The sequence below is a fragment of the Oncorhynchus masou genome, chromosome 20, assembly GCF_036934945.1.
Source record: "Oncorhynchus masou masou isolate Uvic2021 chromosome 20, UVic_Omas_1.1, whole genome shotgun sequence".
Taxonomy (NCBI): domain Eukaryota; kingdom Metazoa; phylum Chordata; class Actinopteri; order Salmoniformes; family Salmonidae; genus Oncorhynchus; species Oncorhynchus masou.
In genome coordinates this window covers 2,735,285-2,760,244 of record NC_088231.1, presented here as the reverse complement: position 1 = coordinate 2,760,244, position 24,960 = coordinate 2,735,285, and the positions used below count along the sequence as shown (strand labels likewise).

The following is a 24,960-nucleotide window of genomic DNA, read 5'->3' as shown; positions in this document are numbered from 1 at the left end:
GGCAGAGGGGAAATAACCAGAGCAACAATGGATTTCCCACCCTGGTGAATGACTTGTAATGAGAAAGATGGAGGAGATGAACGATGGAGGGATGGGGCTGCCAGGGTGAGGAAGGATGAATGGGGTCAGGTTTGATACATCTCTAAGGGTGGACTAGCCCTGTGCTACCACACTGATCTCATGAGCTTGCATATATAGTGAAACATGTTTATGTAACCTCGCAAGATCAGTGTGGTAGTACGAGGCTAGGGTTGGACCACAGATAATACCTTCCGCCTACATCTATTTGTTTACTCTTATTTGTAGCCTTTTCTTCATCGTTTTACTTTCAAGGCAAAGAATAAATCAATGTTGACCCGCTACCCTTAAAAGTGCATAAGTGTGAAGTGCATTACTTTTGACAAAAGTAGTTTGTTATGAAGTGAAAAGGGACGTAACGCCATTTGGTGACTCAAGCCTGCTGTCATTGGAAGGCCCTGTCCACCTGACTGTACACGTCCACTGCAGTGTGTGACTTCAACATGGAGGGAACACACAGACACGGCAACAGACTAATCTCCCCTTTAGGTGCCACTGTGGCATGTTTTGGCCGGGGGCCTGGGGCCTGCTCTGTCAGAGGCTAAATTGGTGCCTCCTGAAAGCTGGCGGAGAGATAGTGAGACGTGGAGGTGGAGGGGGGGGGGCAAAACAGATGACAATTGGATGAGAGGAGAGAGAGAGAGCAGAGGGTGGAGTCAGTGGTGGAGGTGTGAACAGGTGGCGTCCTGGACTGCTATTGCCTGTGTAAACTGCAGCCAGGACTCTGGGGTGTACTATAGGACTGCCATTTAGTTAGAGTGTCCATCAGAGAGGCATGCGCAAGCATGTGTGTGTTTATGTGTGTGTGTGTGTGTGTGTGTGTGTGTGTGTGTGTGTGTGTGTGTGTGTGTGTGTGTGTGTGTGTGTGTGTGTGTGTGTGTGTGTGTGTGTGTGTGTGTGTGTGTGTGTGTGTGTGTGTGTGTGTGTGTGTATTCGTATTCATGCAAGCCTATTAATGTGTGCTCACCACTCAATGCCAGACTCTGTAACTCAACCCGGCCCCTCTCTTCCTTAACAATGACCCCAGTCAGATGTATTGCTCGGGGTAGGTAGTACAGACAGTTGATCTGGGCACACAGTCCATTCCAGATAAATCCTCGTCCTCGACTAAAATCCACTTTTTATGGTGAATCTCCAAAGAACAATTTCCAGGACTAGGTTTAATCTTTGTCCAGGAAGCCAGGCCATAGATTCCTCTGTTCTGTGTGTGTAAACAACAGGGTGATCCTAGCCTAGCACAGCTGGCCCTGATGGCACCATGTGTGACTTGTTTAACGCTTGTTTATGACTTATCGCCTCTGCGGCGAGGGGCACTCGAGTACCGCTGATTGTCTCTTTCATTATCCCGGCAGAGGGGAAATAACCAGAGCAACAATGGATTTCCCACCCTGGTGAATGACTTGTAATGAGAAGGATGGAGGAGATGAACGATGGATGAATGGGGTCAGGTTTGCTATAGGGGTGGACTAGCCCTGTGCTACCACACTGATCTCATGAGCTTGCATAAATAGTGAAACATGTTTATACAGTCGTGACCAAAGGTTTTGAGAATGACACAAATATTAATTTTCACAAATTCTGCTGCCTCAGTTTGTATGATGGCAATTTGCATATACTCCAGAAAGTTATGAAGAGTGATCAGATGAATTGCAATTAATTGCAAAGTCCCTCTTTGCCATGCAAATGAACTGAATCCCAAAACACAGCATTTCAGCCCTGCCACAAAAGGACCAGCTGACATCATGTCAGTGATTCTCTCGTTAACACAGGTGTGAGTGTTGATGAGGACAAGGCTGGAGATCACTCTGTCATGCTGATTGAGTTTGAATAACAGACTGGAAGCTTCAAAAGGAGGGTGGTGCTTGGAATCATTGTTCTTCCTCTGTCATGGTTAACTGCCACCATCATTGCTTTGCACAAAAAGGGCTTCACAGGCAAGGATATTGCTGCCAGTAAGATTACACCTAAATCGGATCATCAAGAACTTCAAGGAGAGGGGTTCAATTGTTGTGAAGAAGGCTTCAGGACTCCCAAGAAAGTCCAGCAAGCACCAGAACCATCTCCTAAAGTTGATTCAGCTGTGGGATCGGGGCACCACCAGTACAGAGCTTGCTCAGGAATGGCAGCAGCCAGATGTGAGTGCATCTGCACGCACAGTGAGGCGAAGACTTTTGGAGGATGGCCTGGTGTCAAGAAGGGCAGCAAAGAAGCCACTTCTCTCCAGGAAAAACATCAGGGACAGACTGATATTCTGCAAATGGTACAGGTATTGGACTGCTGAGGACTGGGGTAAAGTCATTTTCTCTGATGAATCCCCTTTCCGATTGTTTGGGGCATCTGGAAAAAAGCTTGTCCGGAGAAGACAAGGTGAGCGCTACCATCAGTCCTGTGTCGTGCCAACAGTAATGCATCCTGCGACCATTCATGTGTGGGGTTGCTTCTCAGCCAATGGAGTGGACTCACTCACAATTTTGCCTAAGAACACAGCCATGAATAAAGAATGGTACCAACACATCCTCCGAGAGCAAATTCTCGCCACCATCCAGGAACAGTTTGGTGACGAACAATGCCTTTTCCAGCATGATGAAGCACCTTGCCATAAGGCAAAAGTCATAACTAAGTGGCTCGGGGAACAAAACAGTGATATTTTGGGTCCATGGCCAGGAAACTCCCCAGAATTCCATTGAGAACGTGTGGTCAATCCTCAAGAGGCGGGTGGACAAACAAAAACCCACAAATTCTGACAAACTCCAAGCATTGATTATTGCAAGAATGGGCTGCCATCAGTCAGGATGTGGCTCAGAAGTTAATTGACAGTATGCCAGGGTCGGATTGCAGAAGTCTTGAAAAAGAAGGGTGCACACTGCAAATATTGACTCTTTGCATCAACTTCATGTAATTGTCAATAAAAGCCGTTGCCACTTATGAAATGCTTATCATTATACTTCAGTATTCCATAGTAACATCTGACAAAAATATCTAAAGAAGCTGTGGAAATTAATATTTGTGTCATTCTCAAAACTTTGGCAACGACTGTATAACCTCGCAAGATCAGTGTGGTAGTACGAGGCCAGGGTTGGACCACAGATAATACCTTCCGGCCTACATCTATTCTTCCAGCTACATCTAAAGTGGACTAATCTCTACTGAAGGTGGCACTGTGGCCTGTTTTGGCCTGGGGCCTGGGGCCTGCTCTTTCAGAGGCTAAATTGGTGCCTCCTGAAAGCTGGCGGAGAGATAGTGAGACGTGGAGGTGGAGGGGGGAAAAGAACAACTGATGAAAAATGGAGGAGAGAGAGAGGAGAGGGTAGAGTCAGTGGCAGAGGACTGAACAGGTGGCGTCCTGGACTGCTGTTGCACTTTATGTAAACTAAAGCCAGGTGTGTGTGTGTGTGTGTCTGTGTGTGTGTGCCTGCGTGTGTGTGTGTGTGTGTGTGTGTGTGTGGTGTGTGTGTGTGTGTTTGTTGTAGGACTACCAGCTAGTTAGAGTGTGTCCATCAGCTTCTGACCTGCCTGGCTGAGATCCTCCAGGGAGGAAGCCAAGTCTAGATGTGTCTGCGTGAGTCTGCATATTCATGCTTGCCTGTGTGCCTTCTTGTGTATGTGTTTGTGTGTGACTTTGTGCCTATGCATCTCTGTGCGCTATTAACTCATCGCTAGAAGCTGTCACTCACCTCCCCAGTGACAGGCGTCAACTTGTCAAGCTGTCTAACTCGCTTTGCTTATCACAAGTGTCTCACCTTTGACCCATGTCACTTAATGGCCCTTTGTCTTCCTCAACAGTGAACCCAGTTATATTTATAGTTTAGTGTAGTACAGGCAGTCGGGCTGGGCACACACACACACGCACGCACGCACGCACGCACGCACGCACGCACACACACACACACACACACACACACACACACACACACACACACACACACACACACACACACACACACACACACACACACACACACACACACACACACACATAAGCAGACTGCTCAACTCCGTTAAGCTGAGCCATAGATTCCTGACAGACATTCTACTTCACACACACAGACCTGGGGATTGAGGCTTGTCCTTGAAATGGGGGGGGGCTAAATCAATAGCCTCATGGGAAAGGGGTTATCTCTCTCTCGCCCTCTCCTCGCCCCTTTCTATCTGCTCTCTCTCCTTCTCCCCACCTGCATTTAAACTATTTTTTTACTTGATCATTAAGATTTTGCCCAGAGAAGGTAGATATAAAGCTGATATATGGCCTAGTGTTTAAGAGTGTTGGGCCAATAACTGAAAGGTCGCTGGTTCGAATCCCTGAGCCAACTAGGTGAAAAGTCTGTCGATGTGTCGTTAACCAAGGCACTTAACCCTAATTGCTCTGGATCAAAGTATCTGCTAAATGACCAACATGTAATAAATTCCCTGGTTTTCCAGAAACTTGGTTGGATTAATTCCAGATTTCCTCATATTTCCGTGCAGATTCTAGGATTCTTTCCGTGCAGATTCTGAACTGCGATTTCAGGGAATACCAATGTATGTCTAGAATATGGGAGAGTAATTACACACACACTAAAAGTCAAAAATAATGTAATGAATGACAGATAGGCCTATGTCAGCTCTAACACAGGTTACATTCACTGTTTTTTCCAACCAAAAGCAACAGATGGAATGATACTGTGGAGAGGACTGGAGAGTGTGATAGCTAAGTCAAGAATCCTGTCAGCTGTGAGTGCCAATTCGCAGTACACAAGCTCCAAAATGGCCACCAAGTTGCATCACCCTACCCAGGTGTTTCCCACACTACACAGACAGTGGCTTGAAATGAGTCACTCTTTCTCTCTCAGTTTCATCAGTTGTTATAATGATGGAAAGGGGGGGGGGGGGTTAGTATAAATGAGACACAGATGGCTAGCCAGAGGAGAGCAGAGGAGAGGTGGGGAGGGGAGGGGAGAGGAGAGAGCGGGTTAGAGAGGGAGGGAAAGAGAAGAGGAGAGAAGAGGAAAGGGGAGGGGAGAGGAGAGAGCGGGTTAGAGAGGGAGGGAAAGGGAAGAGGAGAGAAGAGGAAAGGGGAGGGGAGAGGAGAGAGCGGGTTAGAGAGGGAGGGAAAGAGAAGAGGAGAGAAGAGGAAAGGGGAGGGGGAGAAAGAAAGAGAGAAGGGTGAGAAGAAGCTTCTTCAGCAGCAGTGGGTGGGTGGTATAGACAAAAAGCTGACTAGTGTATTGGAGTAGGAATCAGCAGTATAGGATGTACAGCGAGGTGAGACAGTTTAGCTGAGGTTGGGGCAAACTAGATCGCCCAGAGAGACACTCGTAGGCAGAAGTCTCAGCAGCAGCTAAATCAAAAAGAAGTGTGTGTGCGTGCGCGTGTGTGTGTACTTGCGTGCGTGCGTGTTTGTGATGGGGAGAGAAACAGGGGATGCAGAGATACTTCCGGTCAGAGTTGGCAATGCGCTCCCTCCCTTACTCCGTTTCCTCCCTCACTCCGTTTCCTCCCTCTCTCCGTTTCCTCCCTCCCTTCCATAAGGCAAAAACACAAATCACGGTGACGGCTCCGTTTTGAAGGTTAATGGCACTCTGCGATTTACGGCCTTTTTGGTTTGTCTGTGCGGAAGTCGGAAGTGTTTTTTTTTGTTTTCCTACGAGGAGTCTATTATGTCACGACGCGAGCAGCGCTGTCCTCCTGTGATCTTAGGCCTTGAGGATGTCTTTGTTGGCTGCGTGTTGCGTTCTGCCATTCTGGTTCCACTAAGCACTTTGCCGAATATTTAAGCATTCACTTCATTCATTGCACTTTCATGACTTCTCTCTTGATTTATAGTTGGGCTTGGGAAGGGGGGAGGAAAACAAATCCATTCCAACGCGGTCACGTTTAATTCCCTTTATCATTTCTCAACCGGAATGAGTGAAATTGCTCCTTTACCATCAGCAACTTTCCTCATTAAGCGTCTCGGAGAATATTTAGCTATTTCTATTTAAAAACCCTAGCCCTGCACAAATTTTCCCAATAGCCTATTTTACGCTAATCCAGTAAGTGGATTAAACTGAATTAAAAAAAGATTAATTTTAGAGAGGAAAAAAAGGAAAACAGTTTTTGTAGCCCCTTTTATGTTTGGTGTATAATAACCAGCCCCAGTGTTTTTAATACGTTTATGTATATTTTTGTCTGATTTACCTTTCTGACTTAAGCTTCTAATTGATTTTCGTCACTTCACGGTGAACAGAGAAGAGAGAGAGAGAGAGAGAGAGAGAGAGAGGGCTCTGAGGAGAATGACAATAATATCACACAGCGTGTTTGTCGGGGGTTTCAGGGGCATATCCACTAGCACATAAAATCTTTGTTGTCGTTGTCGTTTTTTCCCCCTCCCTCCCCTCATTCTCATTAGACGTGCTTCTTCTTCTTCTTCACCAGTGATCCAGAGCCCAAATTCAACCTCCTCTCCAAATTCATCCCTCTTATTGTGTTTGTTTCATCATGCCTCTCTGAATATTTTATATGTATTTCAACAGCCGCTCAGAGAATATTATGTCATGTTTTTCTCTTTCTTTTTTTATGCATCAGAAGGTTTTTGCGAGTGCCTCTCGTCTTGTTGTACTGACCCCCTTTTCTCCTCTGAAATGAGACGACGGCTCAGTGTAGACAGATAATGAGTACAAGCTGTAGACTGAGGCGCTTGCTGCTGAATCTGAAATTGTGAAGGCGGCACGACATAAGCCGAGTGAGTCTATCTACGCGGATTGGATACTGTGTGTGTGTGTGTCCGTGTGTGTGTGTGTGTGCGTGTGCATGTGTCCCTAGTGTCCACTTGACAGTGAAAAGGGAACTGGCCGGGTCTAATCAGACTGGGTCAAACAAGGTCGTGTCAATCCACCTAAATATTGTTTTGTTCTCTCAGTTTGTTCTCTGTCAGGTGGTTTAAGCGTAACCCATTGATTCAGCTGTTATTGCTCAAGCAGAACCACAGCATTAAAACAATTATTAAAGGCCCAGTGCAGTCGAAAAACATGACTTACCTGTGTTTTATATGTTTCCACACTATGAGGTTGGAAAAACACTGTGAAATTGTGAAAATTATGATAACGCTCTTTTAGTTGAAGAGCTATTTGAAAAGCCCGTTCCAAACCTTTATGCCAATAACAGCTAGTTTTCTGTTTTCCCCTCCCCACTCAGATAATTTCCAGACAGTCCGAGCAAAATTATTGCTTGTGAAACTGCTCTTGGCCAAGAAGCTATTGTAGTTTATTTTTTACCATTTTAATTCAAAACACCACAGTAAGGTACTGAATTGTTACCCAGAAAGGATTTGATATTGAGATAAAAATGGCTGCATTGGACCTTTAAACATTGCCTGCATCAGATCATCACGATTCGTCTGAAGATGATTATGTAGCTGTCCCACTCAACATGAATATATTCGGCACGATTGCCCTGGCATTTATTCAAATTCAACACCCCTCCTGTGAACGCACAAAGAACATACAGATACTCCGTTGGCAGCGCTTGCCAAACTAATATTCAAGCTAAATGCCAGCCATTGTTATTGTCGGAGTTCGCAACTTTTTGTTTTGCAGCCTTTTGTTTTGGCAATGAATTTTCAGTCCCTCATCAGCAACCTGTTAACTTGAGTGGCTGTCAACCAGAGCTAGCGTACTAGCATGGTAGCACTGACAGATTAATAGGTGAATGGCTGCCAATCAAAGCTAGCACATTAGCATCCTAGCACTCACGCGGTGATAGGTGACAGACAGCCGCTCTCCCGGTAGTGTAGCCAAGGTGAAACTGCTAATTGGCGTGTGAAGGGCACTCGGGCGCCCCATCCCTGTGGTACCAGATATCTGGTGACATCTCGTCTTTTTCTCGAGAGGCTACATTGAGAGGCTGGGACCCTCGCTTCAGAAGATGTATTTGACACGCAGAGTATGTCTCCTTGGTTTGAAAATAGAACACCAACACATTGTTTTACATAGACACACACACACGTCTCTTTCGGTATTCCACCTCTCTCTCAAACCAATGTGCCCGTCCCCCCCCAGAGGGAAAGATACACTTTGTTTTTTCAGACACTTCTCTTGTTTTTCACCTTTGTTTATCCTTCTATCTCTCTCTCTCTCTCTCTCTCTCTCTCTCTCTCTCTCTCTCTCTCTCTCTCTCTCTCTCTCTCTCTCTCACACACACACTGAGGAAGGCACATGCTGCAACACTGTAGCAGGACATGTTGCGTAAAATATAAAAAATAAATTGAGTGCACCTGAGTCAAGTAAGTTCTGGTCGCCATTCTTATTGTTATCTCCTTTTCTCTCCCTTTCCCTCCCTCCCTCTCTCTCCCTCCCTTCTTCCAGTCATGCCCCGTTTCGCTGAACAGGTGGAGGTGGCCATCGAGGCGCTGAGCACAAACCCCCCACAGACCTTCGAGGAGAACGAGTTCATCGACGCGTCCCGCCTGGTCTACGACGGCGTGCGTGACATCCGGAAAGCCGTTCTTATGATCAGGGTGGGTCCACTTCCTCATTTCCTCCTTTCACGCTTCTCAAAGCATGCTGGGAACAGATTCTGTATACAATTACACAGGCTATTCCTATTATAGTACACTACTTTTGACCAGAGCCCATAAAAATTAGTGCGCTATATAGGAATATGGGTGCCAATTGAGACACTCTTTTTCTCTCATTGACATCAATGCATGGCCAAGGATTCGCACCTATGACTGCCGAAATGTCCATTTTCAACAACATCAAAAATCCTGCGTGAGGTCATTTTCCCAAGATGAAACACAAACAATCTCCCTGATTTGATGTTAGCGAGTAAGAAATTAAATAACATGGAAATTAAAGGACAAAGAACTTCACGGTTCATAAGAAATCAAATCAAATCAAATTGTATTGGTCACATACACATGGTTAGCAGTAGTTACTGCGAGTGTAGCGAATTGTTATGCTTCTAGTTCCGACAATGCAGCATTATCTGGGGCGGCAGGTAGCCTTGTGGTTTTAGCATTGGGCCTGTAACCGAAAGGTTGCTGGATCGAGTCCCAGAGCTGACAAATTAAAAGTCTATTGTTCTGCCTGAACGAGGCGGTTAACCCACCTTACCCGGTAGGCTGTCATTGTAAATAAGAACTTGTTCTTAACTGACTTGCCTCGTAAAATAAAGGTAAAAAAATCGAACATGTGTTGTGGTATTTTCCTGTATTACTAAATGAGGAGAGTTTACAAACCACACACAAGTCAGAGTTATATTTAAACTTCATCTTTAATCAAATGAGCTTCACTTTTGACTCTCAGATCAATTCAGTGTCTATAAAAGAGAATATTTTATAGCCAAGATACACCCCTCTCAGTTTACATGACGAACCACAGATCTCAGAAACTTCACAAAGGGCCTTTTACTTGAGAGATGAGTATCCCATAGCCAGATAGCATTAGCTATAAATTATCGTTCAGTTTGGTCCCTAAAACAAGATTCTAATCTCGTTCCAGGTACTTCATAGTACCAAAACATTACCTCACTATCTTTAGGCTTTATTGGCCAAAGACATCGTAAATCTTCTCTGTCAGTGCTATCTCATAGAGGCCCAACCTCAGTGGAACACACACACGCAATATTCGACAACTTAAAAAAAAAAAACCATTCTAATGCAATACAAAGATGATAAAATATTCTTACAAGCACTACAGCATAATCTTGCAATTTTCCATGACATCTCACATGGTTTAAGAGATACATTCACAAATGAAGACCATGTTCCATTTTGACCTCTCCCCTCTCTGGGCCCCAAGTGACTTTTCCCTAGAGAAGAAAGGAAAAATGCAACTGGCGACAGTATAGTCCAAAAAGAGACATTCTAATGACAAGTATCTCACATAAGAATATTATGAAAGTAAATAAAACATCTTATTTATCTATGTTACCTAACTCTTTCTGATTCAGCTACGACACATGTAATCGAACAATTCCACAACAACTACCTAATACACACAAATCTAAATAATGGATTAGGAATATGTAGATATAAATATATGGATGAGAATTGACTGAGAGGCATAGGCAAGATGCAATAGATGGTATAAAATAGAGTATATACATATGAGATGAGTAATGCAAGATATGTAAACCTTTAGTCACGATCCCGGATCCGGGATGGATTAACCTCTAGCGACGAGCAATCCCGTATCCGGGAGCGTAATATTAGCCTCAAGCTCATTACCATAATGCAACGTTTCCTATTCATTCCTATTCCTATTCATGCATTACGGACATGGATTGGGGGTAGGGCCCTGAGGTAGACTAACCTCCTGTCCAAGGGGATGCTACAAAAAAATGGAATTAGGCTGCTACCCTACGGGCTCCTCTGACAAGACTTCTTTACTTGTGACATAATACTGTAAGACTAGTTCCAGGCTAGACTTCTGTATCGATGTTACAACAAAGCCTATTACAAAGTAATTTTGTAGACTCAGCCACACCACACTGTATCCACTATGGTAGGCCTAATAGATGTTGTTTGTCTAGTGTTTTATCTCTTTTCATACCCTCCTCTTCTCCCAATACCACCATGCAAATTTGTGTATTCAACTTTGGACTGCTGGAAAGTTTCCCGGTGCAGTTGCGAGAGAAATCTAATTACGGGGGAATAATTTGATGTTGGTAAATAATGTAAAACAGGGGCTTTGAACTGGCCCGAGACCGACCCACCAGCCTCATAATCTATTTCCAAGTTAAATTACTCTTGGAGGCTTGGAGGACTATCTATGATTTCTCGTCATTGTGTAGCCTAACTTCCGTAATACAATGTGTAGCCTTTCATATGAAACGTCTGAAGAATTTTTTTGTGGTGTTTTTTTTGGACTTCTTTAGAAAATGATTTCTTTAGAATCTGCTGGCAGGGCCTACAACAGCAATGGATTATGGGGGCAATTCTCCATGGTGTTCATTTCAGAAGTTGAGTATGGTCGGGTGTATGTGTAGAGGGTTAATTAAATAGCATTCCACACGCACGCAAACGCACGCGCGCACACACACACACACACACACAGGTCAAAAGTTGTGCACTATATAGGGAATGGGCTGCCATCAAATAAAATATAGTTGTATTCATCGCATGCTTTGTAAACAACAGGTGTGGACTAACAGTGAAATGCTTGCTCATGGCCTCTTCCCGACAATGTAGAGAAAAATAAAATAGAGAAATGATAGAAAAGTGCAACACGTAATAATAGATACACAATGAGTAATAGGAAACGATGGTGAAAGCATGAGGTCCAAAAAGCTCAGATCAGCGCAGAAACACACACTGAATAGCAGAACTGGTCAGGAGCTCGTTGAACAGCCGCTATACGCTCCAAGCGCCGTCTCCCATGTATATGGAACGCACACACATCGCAGTCTTCTCCTCGTCTTCCTCTATGTACCACGCGAAGAACGGATGTGCGAGATATTGATATTGTGGGATATAGAGTCTGATATCATGCCTGCCTTTGTGTCGTGTAGAGGCGCACAACTGTAACGTCTTCATGTTCGTGTGGTGGATTTGTGAGTAATTCGGTTTGTTTTCGAGAGAAGCAGGTATTAAACCATCTTTTCTGACGAGTGGCCTCTTCAGCTTGTAGAGGAGGTTGTTATGTCTGGAGACGAGGACTGTATAGATGATGTTTACCGTGTTGCCATGACGATAGACATGTTGTTGACAAACAGACAGACAGGTGGGCGACTGAGCCACTCATCCCGGCCTTCTCCTCAGCTAACTGCCTCCCGATTGGCCCGGAAGCCCCAGATCCCTGCTCTTCATTGGTCGAACACATTCATCGATTCGTCCTGGAGCCCTGCCTGTCTAGAACATCTGTCTCGTCCCCACCCTGTCTCGTTGTGAGATAGCAGTTGACAACAAGTTGAAGACTGAAGAAGAAAAAAACGAAATCACAGAATCTCTTGAGGCCATTTACCCTTTGTGCCGTTTGATCCCACGATTTCAGGCAGCTTTATGGTGCTCCTATGGTGCGTGGCGTGAACCACCACCGAGACTTCTTAAAAACAATGATGCAAGGGACTTGAAATCAGAGTGTATAAAGCATATGAAAAAAGGCGGCTGAATAACACAAGTAGATCTGACTTGCTGTTGGTTGCGTGACATCTCCTGCCAGCCACCCCTCACGTGACGGGAAGGCCTATCTGCCCTCAGACTCTGGCTGAGAACAGACTCAACCCAGGACACAGAAGCTGAAGAACAAGTGTGTGAGTGAGAAGTACAGTAGAGGGAGAGTGGAGATAGAGATGTGTCTGAGGACTGATGTACCCAGTGTGTGACACTGCAGCTGTTGTTCGAACAGTCGTCGTGTTGTTATCTCTCTCTCTCCTACATCTTCTATTTCTCTTCTCATCTCCCACACACCTTTCCCTTCTCTCCCTAATACTTTCTCCTTCTTTCTCTCTCCTACCCCTTTTGCATCCCACCTCTCGATCCCCTATCTCTTTCTACCCCCCCTCTCTCTCTCTTTTCCCTCTCCGTCCCCTCTTCACCTTTCTCTGTAGACACCTGAGGAGCTGGAGGATGACTCAGACTTTGAGCAGGAGGACTACGATGCCCGCAGCAGGACCAGCGTCCAGACGGAGGACGACCAGCTCATCGCCGGACAGAGCGCCAGGGTGAGTAGAACTCTCAAACCAGCTCTCGAACCCATACACTAGAACCCCAGTCCAGAACCTGCTCTGGAACATTCCATAGCTCGCTGCATAGGAACATGATTATGGTTGAGTCGGAAATGGGAGCCAATATCGCGCACTACTTTTGAGTCAAGAGGTGCACTGCGTAGGGAATAGGGTGCCATTTCCGATGTGCCCAAGGATGCCCCTATTTATCACAAAGGTCTTTCACATTGTCCTTCCCTGCACAGTTCCAGCAACTCTGGTGGATTCGTAACCAGGTCAGCAAGGTAAACCTAGGCTTGGCTCAGTTTAGCTCATGCTCAGTAATGTGAAAAGGGTATTGTTGTAGTGTGTCATATTGTAAGTCGGCCTTCCCTTTCATTACCCAAAGCCTCTTGTTGCACCACTTCAATTTCTCTCTTGTTCAACATAATGTAAATTCCCAGTGGGTTCTGCGCTGGATAAACCCCCCCCTATTGACTTAAATGATCTTAATATCACAGGATTCCATCATACGGAGAACGAAAAGTACATTGAAATGATCATAGACTAGTTTGATTGTTTTGAAATGACTAAAGCATGATCCCACTCGGGAGGAGAGACGGGTGTAAAATTGCGAGCGCAAATGAAGCCGTGGCAATTACCGTATCCCCCCTCCGATATTACCGGGAATGCACACTCCACCCGTGCCAAGCCTGGATGGTGCCAGTGATCACATGGGGCTTTGGGCTTTGTGCACATTAGTGTTTTTTTACATGTATTATTTGTACACAGGGGCACTGCTTAAAGTACATTAAAGGGTATCAGGGCTTACCAACCCTACAGCAGGGATAGTGGTTGGCTGTTGAGGTTAGATTGTGGAATGCCGGGTGGTAGGAAAAGGTTTGGCCTCATGCCTCCCCTCATCCTGAGAGGCCTGCTGTTGCAAGGAAGCCTTCCTCAAAGTCGGATGGAGTCCGGGAGAGAGAGAAAGAGTGTGTGTGTGAGAGAGAGAAAGAGTGTGTGTGTGAGAGAGAGAAAGAGTGTGTGTGAGAGAGAGAGAGAGAGAGAGAGAGAGAGAGAAAGAGTGAGAGAAAGAGTGTGTGTGTGAGAGAAAGAGTGTGTGAGAGAGAGAAGAGTGTGTGTGAGAGAGAGAGTGTGTGAGAGAGAGAAGAGAGTGTGTGTGAGAGAGAGAGAAAGAGTGTGTGTGTGAGAGAGAAAGAGTGTGTGTGAGAGAGAGAGAGAGAGAGAGAGAGAGAGAGAGAGAGAGAAAGAGTGTGTGTGAGAGAGAGAAAGAGTGTGTGTGAGAGAGAAAGAGTGTGTGTGAGAGAGAGAGAGTGTGTGAGAGAGAGAGAGAGAGTGTGTGTGAGAGAGAGAGAAAGAGTGTGTGTGAGAGAGAAAGAGTGTGTGTGAGAGAGAGAGAAAGAGTGTGTGTGTGAGAGAGAGAGAGAAAGTGTGTGTGTGAGAGAGAGAAAGAGTGTGTGTGAGAGAGAGAAAAGAGTGTGTGTGAGAGAGAAAGAGAGTGAGAGAGAGAAGAGTGTGTGTGTGAGAGAGAAAGAGTGTGTGTGAGAGAGAAAAGTGTGTGTGAGAGAGAGAAAAAGAGTGTGTGTGAGAGAGAAAGAGTGTGTGTGTGTGAGAGAGAGAAAGAGTGTGTGTGAGAGAGAAAGAGTGTGTGTGTGAGAGAGAGAGAGAGAGAGAGAGAGAGAGAGAGAGTTGGCATTATGAATGAGAAATGGATTGGAGAGGGGAAACACTGAAATTAAACCAAAGCCTGTTGGCACCAACCGGCCTCATAAACACACACCCCACCACTATATCTCTCTCCAAACTAACCCGTCAAAAAGTTAAAAGGAGGTGAAAACAAACAGAGAGAACGGTTGTGTCAAACTCCATGATTATAACAACTAACTTTGGCCAGTATTGTACTTTTGGGAGCATAGACAGCCGTTGTTCTGGGACACTGGTAAGGGGTCTGCCAGGGGCTCCAGTGCCTGTTTCGCCAGGGTGAGAAGTGGGTACAGTTGGGTCTCATCGAATCCCACTGAGTCGTCCCACGGTGTCCCGTGGCTCACACACGCACACACACACACACACACACACACACACACACACCCACGACCTCCTGCAGCGTAGGCCATCTGAGCTCAAACGCATCACAACTCTGTGAGTGGGCGATACCTCCTGCTGCTAGTTAGTTTGAGGTGCATGCTCCCGAGTCCCATGTTGAAAATGGATGCCCCTCCAAATGAATCGGTGCTGTTCATTTAGAAATGTAGACATGCACATGATATATAGACATGCTTGCTATCACACTCACACACACACACACACACATGTGCGCACACACGCACACGCACACACACACGTGCAGTACATTTGCTGATAAACACAAACACGTAGACATTTTCATATAGAAACTACATACCTAAAAGATGCGGTGACCTGGACATGGGTGTCCTGCCCAGACGGGTGTCCTGCCCACGGGTGTCCTTCCCCTAACCTGTCATGTCTGTCACTCAGGGTCACGCGAAGTGCACAATGGTACACCAAAGCGTGTGTTGTTATTAGACGAGACAAGAGGAAAGATGATCGGCCATCTCCTGTGTCTTCTCAGTGTGAGCCGACATGGCGAGCCTGTCCAGGTTCACACCCACTGTTCCTGTCACGCTGGGCATGTGTAAGGGTATGATGCAGCACACACCGCGCTGACACGAGGTCAGCTACTCCCCACTGGGCAAGAACTGCCTCAATCGACAGTGTTTTCACATCATTTCAACTCCCCACCCCATCCCCCCCAAAAAATTATCTATGTGATGACGTTGAAACAATGTGGAATTAGATTTGCAAGGCGTTATCAACGTAAGGTTATTATGTCATTTTTTTCACCCACTTTGAACCTAAATCCAGCGAAAGGGTGAACTGTTCGCTTGATTTCACGTTGAATTCACGTTAGTTGACAACTCAAACGAATGTACATCCAAACTAGACGTTCAACTGACATCTGTGCCCAGTGGGTCTCTCTTTGCGCCAAACACACACAAACCACACAACACCAGGTTAGCCTCCCACTCACTCTTTCTTTCCCTCCCTCTGTCTCTATCTCACATTCTGACACTACGGGTGTGATGCAATGGACATTTCTGATCAATTTGACTTCTCAACAATCATTACACTTCCATTGTGTTGCTTCTCCAGTGTGAACAAGGCTTTATTTCTCTTCCTTTTGGTCTCTCACACATACTCAAACAGAGACAGACACACAAACATACTCACACAGAGACAGACACACAAACATACTCACACAGAGACAGAGAGACGCACATACTTACACAGAGACAGAGAGACGCACATACTTACACAGAGACAGACACACAAACATACTCACACAGAGACAGAGAGACGCACATACTTACACAGAGACAGAGAAACGCACATATTTACACAGAGACAGACACACAAACATACTCACACAGAGACAGAGAGACGCACATACTTACACAGAGACAGAGACACACACATACTCAAACAGAGACAGAGAGACGCACATACTTACATAGAGACAGAGAGACGCACATACTTACACAGAGACAGAGAGACGCACATACTCAAACAGAGACAGACACACAAACATACTCACACAGAGACAGAGAGACGCACATACTTACACAGAGACAGAGAGACGCACATACTTACACAGAGACAGAGACACACACATACTCAAACAGAGACAGAGAGACGCACATACTTACACAGAGACAGAGAGACGCACATACTTACACAGAGACAGACACACAAACATACTCACACAGAGACAGAGAGACGCACATACTTACACAGAGACAGAGACACACACATACTCAAACAGAGACAGAGAGACGCACATACTTACACAGAGACAGAGAGACGCACATACTCAAACAGAGACAGACACACAAACATACTCACACAGAGACAGAGAGACGCACATACTTACACAGAGACAGAGAGACGCACATACTTACACAGAGACAGACACACAAACATACTCACACAGAGACAGAGAGACGCACATACTTACACAGAGACAGAGACACACACATACTCAAACATAGACAGAGAGACGCACATACTTACACAGAGTCAGAGACACACACATACTTACACAGACACAGAGACACACACATACTCAAACAGAGACAGAGAAACGCACATACTTACACAGAGACAGAGACACGCACATACTTACACAGAGACAGAGACACACACATACTCAAACAGAGACAGAGAGACGCACATACTTACACAGAGACACACACATACTTACACAGAGACAGAGAGACACACACATACTCAAACAGAGACAGAGAGACGCACACATACTCAAACAGAGACAGAGAGACGCACATACTTACACAGAGACAGAGACACACACATACTCAAACAGAGACAGAGAGACGCACATACTTACAAAGAGACAGAGAGACACACATACTTACACAGAGAAAGAGAGACACACATACTCAAACAGAGACAGACACACAAACATACTCACACAGAGACAGAGAGACGCACATACTTACACAGAGACAGAGAGACGCACATACTTACACAGAGACAGACACACAAACATACTCACACAGAGACAAAGAGACGCACATACTTACACAGAGACAGAGAGACGCACATACTTACACAGAGACAGACACACAAACATACTCACACAGAGACAGAGAGACGCACATACTTACACAGAGACAGAGAGACGCACATACTTACACAGAGACAGACACACAAACATACTCACACAGAGACAGAGAGACGCACATACTTACACAGAGACAGAGAGACACACATACTCAAACAGAGACAGACACACAAACATACTCACACAGAGACAGAGAGACGCACATACTTACACAGAGACAGAGAGACGCACATACTTACACAGAGACAGACACACAAACATACTCACACAGAGACAGAGAGACGCACATACTTACACAGAGACAGAGAGACGCACATACTTACACAGAGACAGACACACAAACATACTCACACAGAGACAGAGAGACGCACATACTTACACAGAGACAGAGACACACACATACTCAAACAGAGACAGAGAGACGCACATACTCAAACATAGACAGAGAGACGCACATACTTACACAGAGTCAGAGACACACACATACTTACACAGACACAGAGACACACACATACTCAAACAGAGACAGAGAGACGCACATACTTACACAGAGACAGAGACACGCACATACTTACACAGAGACAGAGACACACACATACTCAAACAGAGACAGAGAGACGCACATACTTACACAGAGACACACACATACTTACACAGAGACAGAGAGACACACACATACTCAAACAGAGACAGAGACACACACATACTTACACAGAGACAGAGAGACACACATACTTACACAGAGACAGAGAGACACACACACATACTCACACAGAGACATACACACAAACATACTCACACAGAGACAGAGAGACACACATACTTACACAGAGTCAGAGAGACGCACATACTTACACAGAGACAGACACACAAACATACTCACACAGAGACAGAGACACACACACATACTCAAACATAGACAGAGAGACGCACATACTTACACAGAGACACACACATACTTACACAGAGACAGAGAGACACACACATACTCAAACAGAGACAGAGAGACGCACATACTCAAACAGAGACAGAGAAACGCATATACTTACACAGAGACAGAGAGACACACACATACTCAAACAGAGACAGAGAGACGCACATACTTACACAGAGACAGAGACACACACATACTTACACAGACACAGAGACACACACATACTTACACAGAGACAGAGAGACACACATACTCACACAGAGACAGAGCCACACACATACTCACACAGAGACAGAGAGACGCACATACTCACAGAGACAGATAGACACACACATACTCAAACAGAGACAGAGCGACGCACACATACTTACAAAGAGACAGAGACACACACATACTTACACAGACACAGAGACACACATATACTTACAAAGAGACAGAGAGACGCACATACTTACACAGAGACAGAGACACACATATACTTACAAAGAGACAGAGACACACAGATACTCACACAGAGACAGAGAGACGCACATACTTACAAAGAGACAGAAACACACACATACTCACACAGCAACAGAGAGACGCACATATTTACAGAGACAGAGACACACACACATACGTACACAGAGACAGAGAGACGCACATATTTACACAGAGACAGAGAGACGCACACATACTTACAAAGAGACAGAGACACACACATACTTACAAAGAGACAGAGACACACACATACTCACACAGAGACAGAGAGACGCACATACTCACACAGAGACAGAGACACACACATACTTACACAGAGACAGAGAGACGCACATATTTACAAAGAGACAGAGACACACACACATACTTACAAAGAGACAGAGACACACACATACTCACACAGAGACAGAGACACACACATACTTACAAAGAGACAGAGAGATGCACACATACCCACAGAGACATAGACACACACATACTTACACAGAGACAGAGAGATGCACACATACTCACAGAGACAGAGAGACGCACACATACTTACACAGAGACAGAGAGACCCACACATACTTACACAGAGACAGAGAGATGCACACATACCCACAGAGACAGAGACACACACATACTTACACAGAGACAGAGAGATGCACACATACTCACAGAGACAGAGAGACACACACATACTTACACAGAGACAGAGAGACCCACACATACTCACTGAGACAGAGAGACACACACATACTTACACAGAGACAGAGAGACGCACATATTTACAAAGAGACAGAGACACACACGCATACTCACACAGAGACAGAGACACACACATACTTACAAAGAGACAGAGAGATGCACACATACCCACAGAGACAGAGAGACGCACACATAATTACACAGAGACAGAGAGATGCACACATAATCACAGAGACAGAGAGACACACACATACTCACAGAGACAGAGAGACACACACATACTCACAGAGACAGAGAGACACACACATACCCACAGAGACAGAGAGACACACACATACTTACACAGAGACAGAGAGTCACGCATACTCACAGAGACAGAGACACACACATACTTACAAAGAGACAGAGAGATGCACACATACCCACAGAGACAGAGAGACACACACATAATTACACAGAGACAGAGAGATGCACACATAATCACAGAGACAGAGAGACACACACATACTCACAGAGACAGAGAGACACACACACATACTCACAGAGACAGAGAGACACACACATACCCACAGAGACAGAGAGACACACACATACTTACACAGAGACAGAGAGTCACGCATACTCACAGAGACAGAGACACACACATACTTACACAGAGAAAGAGAGACACACACATACTCAGAGACAGAGAGACACACACATACTTACACAGAGACAGAGAGTCACGCATACTCACAGAGACAGAGACACACACATACTTACACAGAGACAGAGAGACACACATACTTACACAGAGACAGAGAGACACACACATACTTACACAGAGACAGAGAAATGCACATACTTACACAGAGACAGAGACACACATATACTTACACAGAGACAGAGAGACACACATACTTACACAGAGACAGAGAGACACACACACATACTCACAGAGACAGAGAGACACACACATACCCACAGAGACAGAGAGACACACACACACTTACACAGAGACAGAGAGTCACGCATACTCACAGAGACAGAGACACACACATACTTACACAGAGAAAGAGAGACGCACACATACTCAGAGACAGAGAGACACACACATACTTACACAGAGACAGAGAGATGCACATACTTACACAGAGACAGAGACACACATATACTTACACAGAGACAGAGAGACACACATACTTACACATAGACAGAGAGACACACATACTCACAGAGAGACAGAGACACACATATACTTACACAGAGACAGAGAGACGCACATACTTACAAAGAGACAGAGACACACACATACGTACACATAGACAGAGAGACGCACATACTTACACAGAGACAGAGACACACATATACTTACAAAGAGACAGAGAGACGCACATACTTACACAGAGATAGAGACACACACATACTTACAAAGAGACAGAGACACACACATACTTACAAAGAGACAGAGACACACACATACTTACAAAGAGACAGAGACACACACATACTTACAAAGAGACAGAGAGACGCACACATACTTACAAAGAGACAGAGACACACACAAACTTACACAGAGACAGAGAGACACACATACTAGCACAGAGACAGAGACACACACATACTTACACAGAGACAGAGAGACGCACACATACTTACACAGAGACAGAGACACACACATACTTACACAGAGACAGAGAGACGTACATATTTACAAAGAGACAGAGACACACATATACGTACACAGAGGCAGAGAGACGCACATACTTACAAAGAGACAGAGACACACATATACTTACACAGAGGCAGCGAGACGCACATACTTACAAAGAGACAGAGACACACATATACTTACACAGAGGCAGCGAGACGCACATACTTACACAGAGGCAGCGAGACGCACATACTTACAAAGAGACAGAGACACACATATACTTACACAGAGGCAGCGAGACGCACATACTTACACAGAGACAGAGAGAAGCACACATACTTACACAGAGACAGAGAGACGCACACATACTTACACAGAGACAGAGAGAGACACACACATACTTACACAGAGACATAGAGACCCACACATACTCACTGAGACAGAGAGACACAAACATACTTACACAGAGACAGAGACACACACATACTCACTGAGACAGAGAGACACACACATACTTACACAGAGACAGAGAGATGCAGACATACCCACAGAGACAGAGAGACACACACATACTTACACAGAGACAGAGAGACACACATAGTTACAAAGAGACAGAGACACACACATACTTACACAGAGACAGAGAGACACACATACTTACACAGAGACAGAGAGACACACATACTTACACAGAGACAGAGAGACGCACACATACTTACACAGAGACAGAGAGACACACACATACTTACACAGAGACATAGAGACCCACACATACTCACTGAGACAGAGAGACACAAACATACTTACACAGAGACAGAGACACACACATACTCACTGAGACAGAGAGACACACACATACTTACACAGAGACAGAGAGATGCAGACATACCCACAGAGACAGAGAGACACACACATACTTACACAGAGACAGAGAGACACACATACTTACAAAGAGGCAGAGACACACACATACTTACACAGAGAAAGAGAGACACATACATACACAGAGACAGAGAGACACACACATACTTACACAGAGACAGAGAGACACACACATACTTACACAGAGACAGAGAGATGCACATACTTACACAGAGACAGAGAGACACACACATACTTACACAGAGACAGAGACACACACATACTTACACAGAGACAGAGAGACACACACATACTTACACAGAGACAGAGAGATGCACATACTTACACAGAGACAGAGAGATACACACATACTTACACAGAGACAGAGAGATGCACATACTTACACAGAGACAGAGAGACACACACATACTTACACAGAGACAGAGAGACACACACATACTCACAGAGAGACAAACACACACATACTCACTCAGAGACAGAGAGACACACACTCACACATAGAGATGCGCACATAAACTCAGCAAAAAAAACATTCCTTTTTCAGGACCCTGTCTTTCAAAGATAATTCGTAAAAATTCAAATAACTTCACAGATCTTCATTGTAAAGGGTTTAAACACTGTTTCCCATGCTTGTTCAATGAACCATAAACAATTAATGAACATGCACCTGTGGAACTGTAATTAAGACACCAATAGCTTACAGACGCTAGCCAAATAAGGTCACAGTTATGAAAACTTAGGACACTAAAGAGGCCTTTCTACAGGCTCTGAAAAACACCAAAAGAAAGATGCCCAGGGTCCCTGCTCATCTGCGTGAACGTGCCTTAGGCATGCTGCAAGGAGGCATGAGGACTGCAGATGTGGCCAGGGCAATACATTGCAATGTCCGTACTGTGAGACGGCTAAGACCGAGCTTCAGGGAGACCATGTGTAACAACACCTGCGGGACAGGTACAGGATGGCAACAACAACTGCCTGAGTTACACCAGGAACGCACAATCCCTCCATCAGTGCTCAGACTGTCCCCAATAGGCTGAGAGAGGCTGGACTGAGGGCTTGTAGGCTTGTTGTAAGTCAGGTTCTCACCAGACATCACCGGCAACAACGTCGCCTATGGGCACAAACCCACCATCGCTGGACCAGACAGGACTGGCAAAAAGTGCTCTTCACTGACGAGTCACGGTTTTGTCTCACCAGAGGTGAATGTTCGGATTCGCGTTTATCGTCTAAGGAATGAGCGTTACACCGAGTTCTGTATTCTGGAGCGGGATCGATTTGGAGGTGGAGGGTCCATCATGGTCTGGGGCGGTGTGGCACAGCATCATCGGACTGGGCTAGTTGTCATTGCAGTCAATCTCAACGCTGTGTGTTACAGGGAATACATCCTCCTCCCTCATGTGGTACCCTTCCTGCAGGCTCATTCTGACATGACCCTCCAGCATGACAATGCCACCAGCCATACTGCTCGTTCTGTGTGTGATTCACTGCAAGACAGGAATGTCAGTGTTCTGCCATGGCAAGTGAAAGGCTGGGTCTCAATCCCATTGAGCACGTCTGGGACCTGCTGAATCGGAGGGTGAAGGCTAGGGTCATTCCCCCAGAAAAATCTGGGAACTTGCAGGTGCCTTGGTGGAAGAGTGGGGTAACATCTCACAGCGGAACTGGCAAATCTGGTGCAGCCCATGAGGAGGAGATGCACTGCAGCTGGTGGCCAGATACCAGATACTGACTGTTACTTTTTACCCCCCCCCCCTTGTTCAGGGACACATTATTCCATTCCTGTTAGTCTGTGGAACTTGTTCAGTTTATGTCTCAGTTGTTGAATCTTATTATGTTCATTCAAATATTTACATATGTTAAGTTTGCTGAAAATAAACGCAGTTGACAGTGAGAGGACCTTTCTTTTTTTGCTGAGTTTACACGCAAACACACACAGAGAGACACGCACACACACACAGAGAGACACGCACACACACACAGAGAGACACGCACACACACACAGAGAGACACGCACACACACAGAGAGACACGCAAACACACACACAGAGAGACACGCACACACACACAGAGAGACACGCACACACACACAGAGAGACACACACACACACACACAGAGAGACACGCACACACACACACAGAGACACACACACACACACAGACACACACACACACACACAGAGGGACACGCACACACACACAGAGAGACACGCACACACACACAGAGAGACACGCACACACACACAGAGAGACACGCACACACACAGAGAGACACGCAAACACACACACAGAGAGACACGCACACACACACAGAGAGACACGCACACACACACAGAGAGACACACACACACACACACACAGAGAGACACGCACACACACACACAGACACACACACACACACACACAGAGACACACACACACACACAGAGGGACACGCACACACACACACAGAGAGACACGCACACACACACAGAGAGACACGCACACACACAGAGAGAGACACGCACACACACACAGAGACACGCACACACACACAGAGAGACACGCACACACACACACACAGAGACACGCACACACACACACACAGAGACACGCACACGCTCACAGAGAGACACGCAAACACACACAGAGAGACAAGCACACACACACAGAGAGACACGCAAACACACACAGAGAGACACGCACACACACACACAGAGACACGCAAACACACACAGAGAGACACGCACACACACACAGAGAGACACGCACACACACACAGAGAGACACGCAAACACACACAGAGAGACACGCACACACACACACAGAGACACGCAAACACACACAGAGAGACACGCACACACACACACAGAGACACGCAAACACACACAGAGAGACACGCACACACACACAGAGAGACACGCACACACACACAGAGAGACACGCACACACACACAGAGAGACACGCACACACACACAAAGCCCCTGATAGGTCAGCCATAAAAT

General features: G+C 45.6%; 1 protein-coding gene across 4 annotated transcripts in view; it reads left to right on the top strand.

The window, feature by feature from the left end:
- LOC135506694 (catenin alpha-2) overlaps positions 1-24,960 on the top strand; it is a 760,099-nt gene that overhangs the window by 703,831 nt on the left and 31,308 nt on the right. For all 4 annotated transcript variants that reach the window (XM_064926016.1, XM_064926018.1, XM_064926017.1 and 1 more), the window contains 2 exons: positions 8,400-8,551; positions 12,586-12,699. In XM_064926016.1, coding sequence (XP_064782088.1) covers positions 8,400-8,551; positions 12,586-12,699 — 266 coding nt within the window. The remainder of the gene's footprint in view (positions 1-8,399; positions 8,552-12,585; positions 12,700-24,960) is intronic.